This window comes from Abramis brama, assembly GCF_963993115.1.
Source record: "Abramis brama genome assembly, chromosome: 18".
NCBI classification, from domain to species: Eukaryota; Metazoa; Chordata; class Actinopteri; order Cypriniformes; family Leuciscidae; genus Abramis; species Abramis brama.
Window position 1 is genome coordinate 10,411,397 of NC_139980.1, and position 14,461 is coordinate 10,425,857.

General features: G+C 36.4%; 2 protein-coding genes across 7 annotated transcripts in view; one reads left to right on the plus strand and one right to left on the minus strand.

Moving 5' to 3' along the window:
• fip1l1a (FIP1 like 1a) overlaps positions 1-8,576 on the plus strand; it is a 29,512-nt gene extending 20,936 nt beyond the window's left edge. For 2 of the 3 annotated variants that reach the window (XM_084090278.1, XM_084090279.1), the window contains 2 exons: positions 5,286-5,432; positions 8,075-8,576. In XM_084090278.1, the coding sequence (XP_083946404.1) occupies positions 5,286-5,432; positions 8,075-8,222 (295 nt within the window). In that variant the 3' untranslated portion in view covers positions 8,223-8,576. The remainder of the gene's footprint in view (positions 1-5,285; positions 5,433-8,074) is intronic. The other variant, XM_084090277.1, reaches the window with a different exon arrangement.
• Positions 8,577-9,408: 832 nt separating this feature from the next.
• Positions 9,409-14,461, minus strand: part of lnx1 (ligand of numb-protein X 1) — a 40,146-nt gene continuing 35,093 nt past the window's right edge. For all 4 annotated transcript variants that reach the window (XM_084090274.1, XM_084090273.1, XM_084090276.1 and 1 more), the window contains 3 exons: positions 12,944-13,202; positions 10,949-11,107; positions 9,409-10,784 (listed from right to left, as the gene is read on the minus strand). In XM_084090274.1, coding sequence (XP_083946400.1) covers positions 10,649-10,784; positions 10,949-11,107; positions 12,944-13,202 — 554 coding nt within the window. In that variant the 3' untranslated portion in view covers positions 9,409-10,648. The remainder of the gene's footprint in view (positions 10,785-10,948; positions 11,108-12,943; positions 13,203-14,461) is intronic.

A 14,461-nucleotide genomic window follows, 5' to 3' on the forward strand; every position in this document is an offset into this window, starting at 1 on the left:
GAGAAAAACAGTTGTGGTGGGAAAGACGACAGGAAGATGAGACTTAACAGAACTGTTTATCTGTTTGTCTGTCTGTCCATCTGTACGTGTATTAAAGATACAAGCTTTTCTTGCAGAGGTTTTGCAGTGTGGACAAAAGAAAGAAAATTATAGAGGACACATCAAGGAAAACAGGATTTGCCTTGCTGTTTTGAAATGAGATAGTTTACAGTATATACCTTGACCAAGCACAGAATCAGCGTGCACTTACACAATTGGAAATTCTGTCATCATTTTACTCCACCTCATCGTTCTAAACTGTATGATCAAAAAAAAGTTTGGAAGTCAATGGCATGAGGTTGAATACATAATGACAGAATGTTCTTTTTTGGGGTGAACTATCCCTTCCCTTTATCCAAAATTCATTCATCATAATAAATTATTTAACCCCAGAAACAGAGAAAGTTGAGTCTCAGCTTGTAATTTCTTGGAACAAGGAAACCAACATCCTCAGAAGTATTGCTTTTGTGCTCAGATGAAAAAAAGTTTTCATTTTTTGGTGATCCATATTTAGTTTTCTTTGACCTCACACTTTTCTGCTCCGAGTCTGTGCTGTGGTGGCAGTATATTCAATGTGAGGTCACATGAGGAGACAGCTGAGATTAAAACAGGCCAGTAGAACAGCTGGAAAGCACACCGGTCTGTCACACTTGTGAAGGCAACATGCTCTCTCTCTCTTTTAGATTATCTTTCTCTTTCTCTCGTTTCCAGGTTCTTTCATGCACACACATAAAAACATAAAACCACATAAAAACCACACTCTTCTTTACTTTATGTCAGATGTTAAAGTTAATACATTATGTTAAAGTGTTTTTTTGTGTGTGATCGAGACATAGAAAAAGAACCTGAGTGACCATATCTCAATATCTGGATGGGTATATCCTCTCTAGTGCCTTAAGGGTTGCTTTTTAATCAAAAAGTATGACAACGTGCTCAATAGAGCTGTAGCGGTGCGTCGATGACGTCGACGCGTCGACGCCAAAATTACGTCGACGTCATATTTTTTGCGTCGACGCTTCTTTATTTATTATCTATTTATTTTTTTGCACCATTCCCGGAGGTACAGCTCGCCACACTAACACACACACCGCCCGCCGTGTTATTCTGCCATGTTTTCTCCCTTTCTTTCCAAACCGCGACAAACGCCAGTCTCCTTTCTCTGCAGAATGCCACAAATCCGCTCAACCAATCACAGCGCACCATTCCACGCATTGTAAACAGTAACGGTGGCGCTCTGACACCCGGCATCCTAGTTTTCCTTATCTACTTTGCACTTTTTGATCAACAAACAAACAAAAAAAATAATACATTGATGAACCTGTGGTGGATTCTGCCGTAGGGAAGAAACGTAAGCCATCGAAATCTAATCATTGACGTGAGGAGATTAAGAAGATGAGGCACGCGGGAGGAAGAGAAATGCCGACTGATGCTTGTTCTCACACGACAGCGTCAAACTTCTGTCGAATGCCGACACGTTAACCCCAGGGGATCTTTTAAAAAACTTTCAATTCTTGTACTCAAAGCCAACGAAAACCGAGCAGGACCTAAGCCATTTTACAGCTGATCGCCGTCAAAAAAGAAGGTCGCCGTCGTTCAGAAGGTATTTCTAGCGATGGCTGATTGAATGTAGCCTATGTTTAGTCCAGATTAGTATTGACCGAGTTCAGAGGCTGTCATATGTGGATCAACTTACTTTGTTGTGTATTTTCAACAGTTTCAATGTGAAAAATAACTTTTATATTGATTCAATGGATTAATTGCATGAAAAAAAAAAGGATTTATCATATTTATACTATATTATTCAGAAGTAAACATTGTAGCTGACAGTGTGTTTATGTCAGAATGTTTATTTTTAAACAACAACCTTCTAAGTGCTTCTTTTACCAATATATTTAACATATCTTTTGCATTTCTCATCCAAACAACGTCAAACTTGGCACTGCACTTACTCGTGCCCAGACAACTGTCGAGTTTGAAATCCATCGGAGTAACGGCTCGACAGAGATATGCGAATAACAGACAGGATAAATAATTCCAATTAGTCGTTAGATTAGTCGACTAATCGATAAAATAATCGCCCGACTAATCGTTTAATTAATAATCGTTTACCCCAGCCCTAGTGCTCAATAAAATGACTGCCAAATCTCAACATGAATCCTCTGACTCACTGCTGGGCCTGTGCGAGCCGAGGACACACACACACACACACTTTTGGCCTGGTACCACGTAAACTAGGACTGAAGTTGTCACACGCAGCCGCCCATGCCAAGGCTTTGAGGGTATGTTAGCAGCTTAGCGCCTGTGCCGTTTCTCTGAGAGAGCAGAGAACCTACTGAGTTGCATATTCATTCAGCTCTCAGATCCTCTCTCTCATATATACACTGACAAATCTGTGTCTTCTCCATCACTGTTTTACACAACATCCACTCAGAAGCTGCTCAGTCGATCTCTGTCTGCCACACGCTGAGTGAATGACAACACTCTGTTCACCATACACAACCTCTCTCGCTTTAGCACATGCTGAGAGAACTTTAAGATCCCGTTTACGGCTGGAATTTAATATCCATTTCGAGGGATTTGATCATGAGCTGTAAAATACTGATGTTAATGGGGTCCAAAGTATATATCACTTAAGTTGCATTCAGAGATACTCTGAAACGCATTTGACACATTTCATGTCCAGTGTAAACACTCTTTCATGTCGTGTCCTGGACAGCAGTGACTTTAAACTTTTGACAATTTAGAAAAATTGTATTTAAAAAAAAATGCATATACAGACTTTGCTGGACATCTTTAGTGTGACGTATGAAGTAATGCAAATTTGAAATTAATTTGAATAAAAGTAGATGAATAAATGAAATTAATTTGAATTTGAACAAAAGGAAATTAATGAATGTAAATAATATAAAGTTCTTTTTAAAGTTAATTTAATACATGTATTAGACACAAATAACAATATGCTTGAAACCACATTTGTGGCAAATTAAAATAAGCTTTAATGTATGCATGTACAGTATGTATGCAGGCTTTGTGATAATTACTATCCGTCCAAAAATATACTACCGTTCAATAAATTTAATAAATTTGGGATGGTTTTTAAAGTTTTAAAATAAAGTCTGTTATGTTCACCAAGGTTACATTTATTTGATCAAAAAATATGGTGAAAACAGTAATATTGTGAAATATAGTTATTTAAAATAACTAATGTAAAATCTAGTGTAATTTATTCCTCTGATGGCAAAGCTGAATTTTCAGCATCATTACTCCAGTCTTCAGTGTCACATGATCATTCAGAAATCTTTCTCATATGCTCAAGAAACATTTCTTATTATGATCAGTGTTGAAAACAGTTGTGCTGCTTAATATTTATGTGAAAATATCTTGTTTGCTTACTAAGTGGCTCAAATTAAATAGTTACATACCTGGCAAAACGGGGCACCATCCAGTGATTAATTTTTTTATAGTACATGTAATAATACCTTATAAACATAATTAATTTGTCTTGCCTGATCACTCATGATCAGATCATCCAAGATGAATGTTACCAGGTGTAAACGGGCAAAATCAGCATTCAAACAGTCTGCCACACAACCTTTTCCTTCTTTTCTCACTTTGCCCTTTCTCTCACTCACTCTCTCTTTAATCTGGCCGGTAATGCTTTTAGCAACTGGTTGGACATTTGGTGAACACTTGTCCCCTAGATATGATCTCATTCCTGTGGCTCACAGAGAGGACTGGCCTGTCTTCAGTCCAGCTGGCACGACACCTACACACACTCACCCACATCATGTCTTACTCATTGTGCCTTTATACAAGTCCCAGAGGGTCATGTATGTTGTTCCAATCTGTTTTAATAGCATGAAGGACAATTTGCAACAGTATGCGACACATCAACACAGATTCATGTGGGGCTTTCAGCAATGGTTGCTAACAATAACATAATTTGATTAACAGTGAGAAATACACAGAAAGGAAACATATTTAAATATTTGTTACTTATGGATAGTTCACTCAAAATGTTTTGTAGAAGTAGGATTTTTATTTTTGTGTGAACTGTGCCTTTAAGTGACTTAAAAACATTTGGCTTTCTGTTTGCCTCACACTGACCACTGCCACCACAAACTCTTTTGTTCCCTGTCATCTGATTAGTGTTTCCAAGACTAATCTATAGCACATCACCTGAGGGCCGGAGCTTTTAGCTGACTGCTAATTACTGATGGAGGGTCAGGTTATTGAGTTTGTCTCTTTTCTCTGTCTCTCTCTCTCTCTTTCTGTGCAATTGTGCACTGAAAGAGAGAACGTGGTTAATGTGCACTTAGAGGCTTTCATTAGGATACATCACAATGGCTGCAAGTTGAGCCATTTCAGAGAGATGCGGTGTGTTTGCGTGACAGTGACCCTGTAAACAAGTAGAAGAATATTAATATATTTTAATTTCTGTGTATTTTAAGAGTGTTGGGGAAGCTACTTTAAAACTGTAAGCACTTTCATTGGAATATGATATACTTGAAGATAAATCATACCTAACAAGTGTAACATTTTAACATGTATTAAGTAAGTGTTTAAATGTTACTGGAGCTAAAACGAAGAAGGTTCCATTAGCCTTAAGTCCCTTTTACACCAAGGACGATAACTATAATAATAACTTTTTGAAGTTTTGAGAAGCTCAGAAAATGGCAACGTCTACATCACAGATATAATGATACAGGAACATTAGAATCTCTTTCAGAATGATTTTTTTCAGCCAAGCAGAATCCACCTGACTTTGAAGAGCTTGAGCTTGGCAACAGTATGTAATTGTCTGTTGGTGTGTACGACAATATAGTAAAAATTATTATCATCTTTCTTACTTTCCATAGTCTGTTGTATATATCATGTCAGTGCATGCTATTGTTGAGGACATTAAATGATTGATTGAATTGATTAAATTATTGTGCAAAGTTGCTAAAATGCAGCATAATAGTTGGCAAGAGCGAGCATTAGCTTAGCACCATTAGCTTAGCAAAATGCAAAAGTCACCATTAGCTTAGCAAAATGCAAAAGTCAAACTCTGTTGATAACAATTGCCAGTCTGCCATGCAGTTGCTGCTTATGTTGAGCATTTCAAATGGTCACTTATGAGGTTCCTTGATGGTTATTAGGCAGCTACCTTGGCATGTAGTAGGTAGTGAGGCATCTTGTTAGGTTTTAGAACATATCTGATGTGCTGTGTTATTTTGCCTCATTGTGCTTGAATGTGTGTGCAGTGAGGAGGAGCGTGCATCTCGACACAGGGATCACAGTCATCACGGGAGCGAGAGGTACAGGGAAAGCTCGGGAAGAGAAGGAGCGAGGGACAGACATCGAGAACGAAGACACAGAGAAAGGAATGAACAACATAGATCCTCACGCAGGTAACGCACAGGGTCAGAAATTCACCATGGTGCAAGACAGTAAAAGACAAAATATACACCAAAGGTGACTAAAATGTTTCCCCTAGATGTTTCAGATGAACTCCTCTGTTTGTTTGTTTTTAATCTTTTATCTAACATTTGATATACAGTACCAGTCAAAAGTTTGGAAACACTACTATTTTTAATGCTTTTGAAAGAAGTCTCTTATGCTCATCAAGCCTGCAGTTAAAAACAAAACAAAAACAAAAAAAACAGTAATATTATGAAATATTATTACAATTTAAAATAATGGTTCTCTTTTTTAATATACTTTAAAATGTAATTTATTTTTGTGATGCAAAGCTGAATTTTCATCAGCAAGTACTCCAGTCTTTGGTGTCTTATGATCCTTCAGAAATCATTCTAATATGCTGATTTATGATCAATGTTGGAAACAGTTGTGCTGCTTAATATTTTTTTATAACCTGAGATACTTTTTTCAGGATTATTTGATGAATAAAAAGTTAAAAAGAACTGTATTTATTTAGAATAGAAATCTTTTGTAACAATATACACTACCGTTCAAAAGTTTGGGAACAATAACTATTTTTTTTTAAAGAAATTAGTACTTTAATTCAACAAGAATGCGTTAAATTGATAAAAGGTGATGGTAACGATTTATATTGTTAGAAATGTTTTTATTTTGAATAAATGCTGTTTTTATGAATAAATGCTGTTAACGTTTTACTCATCAATGAATCCTGAAAAAAGTATTCCAAAAAAATATATTAAACAGCACAACTGTTTTCATCATTGATAATAACTGAGTATCAAATTATCATATTAGAATGATTTCTGAAGGATCATAAGACACCAAAGACTGGAGTACTTGCTGATGAAAATTCAGCTTTGCATCACAAAAATAAATTACATTTTAAAGTATATTAAAAAAGAGAACCATTATTTTAAATTGTAATAATATTTCATAATATTACTGTTTTTTTTTTTTTGTTGTTTTTTTTTTAACTGCAGGCTTGATGAGCATAAGAGACTTCTTGCAAAAGCATTAAAAATAGTAGTGTTTCCAAACTTTTGACTGGTACTGTATTTTTCATAACATTCTATTCTAATCCTATCTAGTTATGCGTTAATCTAGTTAATTCCTCTACTGACACCATAGTGACCTGTGGCTGTCAAATATTGCTGAATATGTAGCTAACATGAAGTGCTTTTCATGGAAAAACAAGCAAAAACAAACTAAATCAGCTCTGAAAACACTTATTGTTAAGAAGTCATTCCCAACAACATGAATCAGTGATTAGATCAAAATCTGCTGTGACAGTAGACAGTAAAAAGCTGTAAAATCCGATATGGGAATTTTATTCAAAATGTATTCTGACAGAGCATTTCTGTATAATGACATCTTGTGCATTATTTAGAGCAGGGGTTTTCAATAAAAGTTACAAGAGGTCCAGTCTCTATGTTTCCTTCCCAGCGGAGGTATGGACAATACTTTTTTGAAATAGTTATACATTTCCATCGAGACAGCCGTAGTACTTTGTAAAAGAAAAGAAAAAACCTAAATGCTCAAAATAGTCATCAAAAATGAGAATCTTGGGCCCAGAGAGCCAAATCAGTGATGTCTAAGAATTTTTACCAAAATTTTACCAAAAAAGTAAATATTTCTCCCAACTGGATATAAATATAAAAAGGTTAGATCAGATGTTTTAACAGCCTATTTTTTATTTTACATTTAGACACCTTTGTGTATGGCACATAGATGGCATTGGGACTGAAAAAGATACTAGGGGTGCAGGGTTTACCTCTTAAGAAAAGTATAGATCCTTTTTATATTTTGCTCAAATCAATAAATTACCAAAATTATGTCAAAACTCTTGTCAATCAAAACTCTCATCATGAAGACGAAACAAAGTTTAGTAATTTAAAAGTTTTTTTGTTTTGTTTTTGTCTTCCCTAGTCATCTCTAAATAATTTTCCAAATTCTAACATTATTATGAAATGCTCTTTATATGCTGAATAATAATGCTAAATGTATGAAAAAAAAAAACGTCTAAAAGACGCCACGTCAACTTGTCTCAAACTTGGTTTAATTAAACGGTCTGAGTCATCTGTATGACAGATACAAATAATTGTATTTGATGCATTCTCGTTATCTGCAGTTTTTTTAGCGAAAGTATCTATTTAGCGAAAGTATCTTTTTCAGATACATTGTTACTTTATATACTGTATTTTTTAATTATAAATACCATTTTTTAAGAGATGCTAGGATAAGCTTCAGCATCCCTGCTACCTTTTATAGGACAAGCAGTTTTAAAATGTTATTATTATTTTTATTTTATGTGTCTGGCAACACATAAATACTAACCCTAACGTGCATAAAAAGCCTGGGAGGGTCGAACAATTAGCCTTATGTACAAATCTACACATAAAACACCATAACAAATACATGTACAGTATGTGCACATGCCATTACAGCCCCACATCATGCAAAATAACACACACACACACACACACAAAGGCCTACAAAGGTGATATTCATTTGAGGGGGCAAACCATCTTATATAACCATTATATATTTATAGATCATGTGACCTCCTTCTCTCTCTCTCTCTCTTTCTCTCTTTCTCTCATTCTCTCATTAGTAGCAACAGTAGGAGGCGTCATGATAGTGATGACGCAGATAGCCACAGGAGACACAGGCACAAACGCTCCAGACACAACCGAGGAAGCCTTGAGCCCAGCAAGGAGTGCATTGCGGACCAGGAGAACCAGTCAGAGGCCACAGAATAACTCCCTGGCCAGCTGGTGAGCCCATTTGTTGACCAATTGGAGGTCTTTAGTTTCGTCACCAGTCAAAGCCTGAGTGACCAACTGTGAATAGATTTTGATTAATCATATGCCAAACACTTGATAAGCCAATTTATGTTACAGTTTTAGCAATTTAACATTTAATTTCTTGAAAATGTAATTTATAAAAAAGTAAAAAGTGGTCCAAAGGGTACACTATTTTTTAATTTCCAAATTTATTTATTCATTATTTAAAATGACTTCTTATTGTTTTGATGATACAAAATGGTATTTTTGTTGTGCCAAATGTTAATTTTGTTGAAGAAAATCATTATAAACATGATCAAGAAACGTAAATGTGTGTGAACCATGATTTTAGCGTGGAGAACGCCAGCAGATGTACTGACCTTCAGTCAAGGTCAGTCGGTACATTCACATTTACACTATCGTTCAAAATTTTGGGTCAGTAAGATTTTTTTTCTTTCTTTAAAGAAATATTTTGTATTATAAATGTCTTTGCTTTTTAAATAAATGGTGTTCTTTTGAACTTTTTATTCATCAAAGAATCCTGAAAAAAAATGATCATGGTTTCCAAAAAAATATTAGGCAGCAAAACTGACACATTGATAATAGTAAGAAATGTTTCTTGAGCAGCAAATCAGCACATTAGAATTATCTCTGACTGATCATGTGACACTGAAGACTGCTGAAAATTCAGCTTTGCCATCACTGGAATGAATGACATTTTACAAATAGAAAATAGTTATTTTAAATTGTAATACTATTTTACAGTAGTACTGTTTTCACTGTATTGTTGATCAAATAAATGCATCCTTCGTGAACATAAGACTATTTTTTCAAGAACGTTTAAAAATCTTACCAACCCCAAACTTTTGAACATTAGTGTGTACATACACACATATTGGGTTTTCATGTTTTATGGGGACTTTCCAAAGACATAATGATTTTATACAGTACATACTGTATATTCTATCCCCTAAACACAACCTTCATAGAAAACTTTCTGCATTTTTACATTTTCAAAATAACATAATTTAGTATGATTTATAAGCTCTTTTCCTTATGGGGACCAAAAAAATGTCACTGACAAATAACATAAAACCCCCACGACATAGGAACACACACATACACATACAGTGCACACTAAGAATTCTCCCAGTAACACAAGTCTCCTTGTAGAATGACTTTATTGATCATTGAACCAAAGGTACCAACAGATACAATATACTGCACAAGCCAAAGCATGAGATGCCAGAGCACACACACCTTACCCCACAATGACACCTACACACACACTCATACGCACACTCACACAGTGAGCCTTTCACACACCACTCTCTCCTGTCCTTTCTCCTCCAAAGTAAACAGAAAAAATCAGCAAGGCCGCCTAAATCTCACATTGTCATTATAAGCATTATAAGTTATCATCCATTTTTAAAATAGACTATTAACATTGCTTTTCTTTTTTCAGTTGCTAGTCTTTTTTTTATTACTCACTATAGTTTATTTTCATATGCAACAGCATCTGAAACGTACCAACATAGATAGAACTACTTGGCAAATGTGTCTCCATGCCGGTGGATGGAGAGAACGAACCACTGTCAGAACGAACGAAATGAAGCCGATATCCGAAAGCCGTAGAAACAGAGAGAAAGAAACCAAAAGTAATATTAGTCATTTTACAAGTGCTTGAATCGGTTTCATTATCATCTTTTCAGACATCGACGTTTATAGTAAAGAATGTGCGTCCACTTCGATGCATTTTCTAACATGTAAAACTAATGGAATTGGCAATGTGTGTGTCCCGCCCAAACCCTACTTATCCCAGTATCCCTTTCACCTCGCATCCGAAGGAAACCCCTCTCATGTGCAGCATCTTGAACGTCCTCTACGAACAACATTAGAGTGACACAATCTGACTACATAGAGCACAGTGCCAAAAATGTTTATACATCTGTTTCCGACTCCTCCGTGCTCCTCATTGCATCCTGAATTTGTTTTTAGACCCTCCCATGTCCTTTAGTACTGATTAAGAGCTCCGCCTTCTATCTATAACCAACATGATGCTCCTCTCATGCACAAATGTCATATTTATGCCTTGCCGATCGACAAAAGGGCAATTGTGAAAGCGCCTCCTGGTTTTGGAGTCTGACGAACGTGCTTCTTAGTGGGTGGAGTTATGTGGTTGGCTTCGCCTTCAGGTTTAGAGTCTTAGCTCCTACTACCTGGATGAGGTCCATGTGTCATTTCCTGCTCCTGGAGGGGCAGTCCGTGTCATAAGCCCCACCTCGGGGAAGTCTCGGATTCTAAAATCCACCATTTTTGTTGTCATAATAAGGTCTGTAGTGTAAGCTCCACCCCCTAGTGTGGGGTCAGTGTAATAAGCCCCTCCCCCATGCAGAGTAGTCCTATAGCAGGCTGCCAGGCCAAGAAACAATGGTGAGAGTGATCCGACCCCTCAGCTCCTTGAGTAGGCGGACTAGAGCCGTGTGTGTCATTCCCCAGGTACTCTTGGCGTTCACCTCCAGCAGGATGTCCCCACAGCTAATAAGAAAAAAACCAAAGAGTTTCAGAATGTTGGAGTCATGACAAGAATGAGGGTAAAGGGGAAAAAATAGCATTAATAAATTGTACTGGGCATAATAGTTTTTCTACATAAAGCATGGTTTCAGTCAAAAGCAGACACTACATATTCCAGGTGACCGTACCGTATCCTTCCATCGTTGTATGCCGGTGTGCCCTCTACGATAGAGCGTATGAAGAAGGACTGGTTACAGTTGAGTTCTTCTTGTCCACCCACAATACTAAAACCCAGACTGCCAGATGTGCTCCTGCGGAGGACAATGTCTTTACAGCAGTATAGATGCCTGGAATGGACAGGAAATTCAAGGTTAATTTTATTGTCATTCAGCAGTTATACAAAGGACAAAGCATATAATACAAGAACACTTAAAGGGATAGTTCACCCAGACAGGAAATGATTCACTTTCATTGCATCTCTTTTTATATTGTCATGTTCTATTGGAACAACATGAGTGAGTAAAAACTGATCGAATTTCTGGTAACACTTTTTGTTAACATTAGCTAAAGCATTAGGTATTGTGAACTATACTTTTGCAGCATTTAATAATCTTGGTTAATGTTAATTTCTGCATGCATATACAGTATTAATTAGGGGTGTAACAATATATTGTCTATATCACAATACAAAAATGCAACTATGTATCATGTATATTGACAATCTGTATTGTGTATAGTTCACCTAAAATGAAAATTACTGTGTGAGAAAAAAATTCCATCTTTACAGAGTTTTAGTGTCAGTACTACATTAAACTACTATATATATTGTTGAATATAATGTATAATAATGCAATGGGGGAATATTTTTGTGGCCTACATTATTTTAAATATATCTAGTCAGTGACAGAGTGCAAGCATATTCGTATAAAATAATTCTGTATTTTCAGCTTCAGAATCATGAATTTTTTTATTATTCTGGTGTCACTATTGTCCTGTGCATTGGGTTACCAGCACCAAGTCCAAGCCTATTCATTTACACCCCCAATGTAATACCAAATTTAGCATTTAAATCAACAGTTCATTTTTTGTTAACCTTTTATGTCTTGGTGTATCGCAATAATATTGTATTGTGAGTTCAGTATCGTGATATGTATCGAATCGTGACATGAGGGTATCGTTACACCCCTTATGCATTTTAAACATTTCAAGTTGTATAAATTAGACAGGACAGTGAAGGAGACACAGAAAGCAATGAGAGAAGAGAGAGGGAAACAGGAATAGGAAAGGACCTCAGGTTACCCAGAATGCTATATGTAAATTATAATTTGCCTAGATTAATATATTGTTCATTATTACTTAAAACCTAATGAACTTATGTTAACAAATTGACCTTATTTTACAGATTTATAATTTTTGGGTGAACTATCCATTTAAGGGAGATGCATAGGGGTGCATTTCAGGAGCCATTACGTTGCGGTGAAAAGATACAGGTTCAGATGGAGCTTATCTTGGGGAAATAAGTGAGTTTCAAATGGCAAGAAACACTGAAAGTCTCTCGATTTGTATTCCAACACTGGCGGTCCTTGGAAAAATGCTACTGTTGTGGATATTTACAATATCGAAGGCTAGATATCGACCATGTCTGACAGCTAACAACATGAAAGTTCAAAGCTCAGATTGAGAGTGGACTTCTGTGAAATGAGATGTGGAAATGGAGAGCAGACAAGAGCAAATGAACCGTGTGAAGGAAAGAAAGACGCATAATTACAAGGAAAAGTTCAGGGAATGGGAGAGAAAGGTCTATTTAAAGCCGTCACACTTTCAAGAGTCTAAACCTGTTACAGCAGAGAGGGTGAGAAGGGCTTTCCTCAACCCTGCTCTTTTTTTTCTCTTCTACACACAACTTTCCGAATTATGCAAATTAAATAATTCTAGAAGTTGTTAAGAAGGTTCACACTCAATCATGGAGTAAGTGACACTTTTTAATTTCTAAAGATTCATTAAATATGGGCAAAATAAAAAAGCTCAGAGAAGGGAAGAATGTGGGGGAAAGACTAGAAAAAATTGAAATAAAAAAAAGTAGTATTGCATTTGACATATTTACTTTGATACGAATAAAACAAGCCTGGAATACTTCCAATTAATTTAAGCCTGTTTCTTTGTGTCTATTCTGTTGATTGTACCTGGGCAGCTGGAGCCAGGACACCCAGAGGGGGGCGTAGTCATCATTAGGCGGGGGTAGTTTGATGTCTCCGGGTGAAGAGGGCGAGAGAGCGCAGGGGGAATGCAGGGGCGGCATGCAGTCCAGGGAGCTGTCATTAGGGGGTCTCATTTCTAGTACCCGCAGGACCACCGGGGACGAGGTGTTCTTCAGGTTAGCCACAGCCTCGCTCCGAGTCACACCCGTCAGCTCAACCCCATTCACGTTTAGAAGAATGTCACCTAGGAGACCGGATAGACATTAATAAAGAAATCAAATCACCACACTCTAACAGATTGATTATTGCACAGCAGAGTTGTGTTGTTGGATGTACTTTTGTTGAGTAGATATGATTTATAGCCAAGTTAATTTTCCTCACATTTTAATAGAATAATGTGCATACAGGGATTGTGCACAGTATGAGCAGAGAAGATTACTAAGAGTTTAAATTGGGTCATTTGTGATTTCATGTTGTCTTTATACATTTGATATTAATTATATAAATATGAGATTAAGATGGAAAAGGGGAAAGCAGGACAGGATCAGACATTCACCTCTGAGGGTGAGATGAGAGAGAGGCACTGTAGAAACACACAAACATTCTCTCTCTCTCTCTCTCTCTCTCTCTCTCTCTCTCTCTCTCTCTCTCTCTCTCTCTCTCTCTGTGGACACTGATAATTGTCTTTCAGGATTTTTTGATGAACAGAAAATTCAAAAGAACAGAATTGATTTGAAATAGAAATCTTTTGTAAAATTATAAATGTCTTTACTGTCACTTTCGATTAATTGAATGCATTCTTGCGGAATAAAACTACATTTTTATATTAGTGTTAGTGTATTGAATTGATACGATTTTTCAATTAAAAATACATTTCATTTTAAAACGTATATTTAATTTTTTCAATATAATTATGGCATAGTATAACACTAGAGGAAAATATGCAATACTTTGCAAAGCTTGAAAAGGCTGAAGTGCTGTATTCTACCTTTATTAAGAATCAGCTCGATAAGACAACTGTTATTACTGTACACATTTTGAATGAGAAGGATAACTAGTAGTCTAGCAATATTTTACCGCAAAACTCTAAAACCCATTTTCTTCCAAATATTGGACCCTCCCAGAAGCTTTTGTATAATTCAAACTCTGGGTTTACCGTACCTTTATACAGCAAAAGTCTAAACACTTGTGTCTGTATTTGATGCACACACACACAGAGGCACACATACACCAGCCTGTGCATGATCACACCTTCACACACCTACGTTCATGTCATATGTGACAGAAATAAACTGTAAGAAACTTCCATAGAGCGACAGTATGGCAGGTGTATGTGTGGGAGTGTGTCATTTTCTAGTGTTATTTGCATATATTTACAGAGCTGATGACAGTCATGCATATGCAGTAGCAGGTGTGTCTTTGTTTGTGTGTGTGTGTGTACTTGGATTCAAAAGGAGGAAAGATCAGAGGGGCACCTTGAAAAGAGGTGTGTGGCTTTGTCAG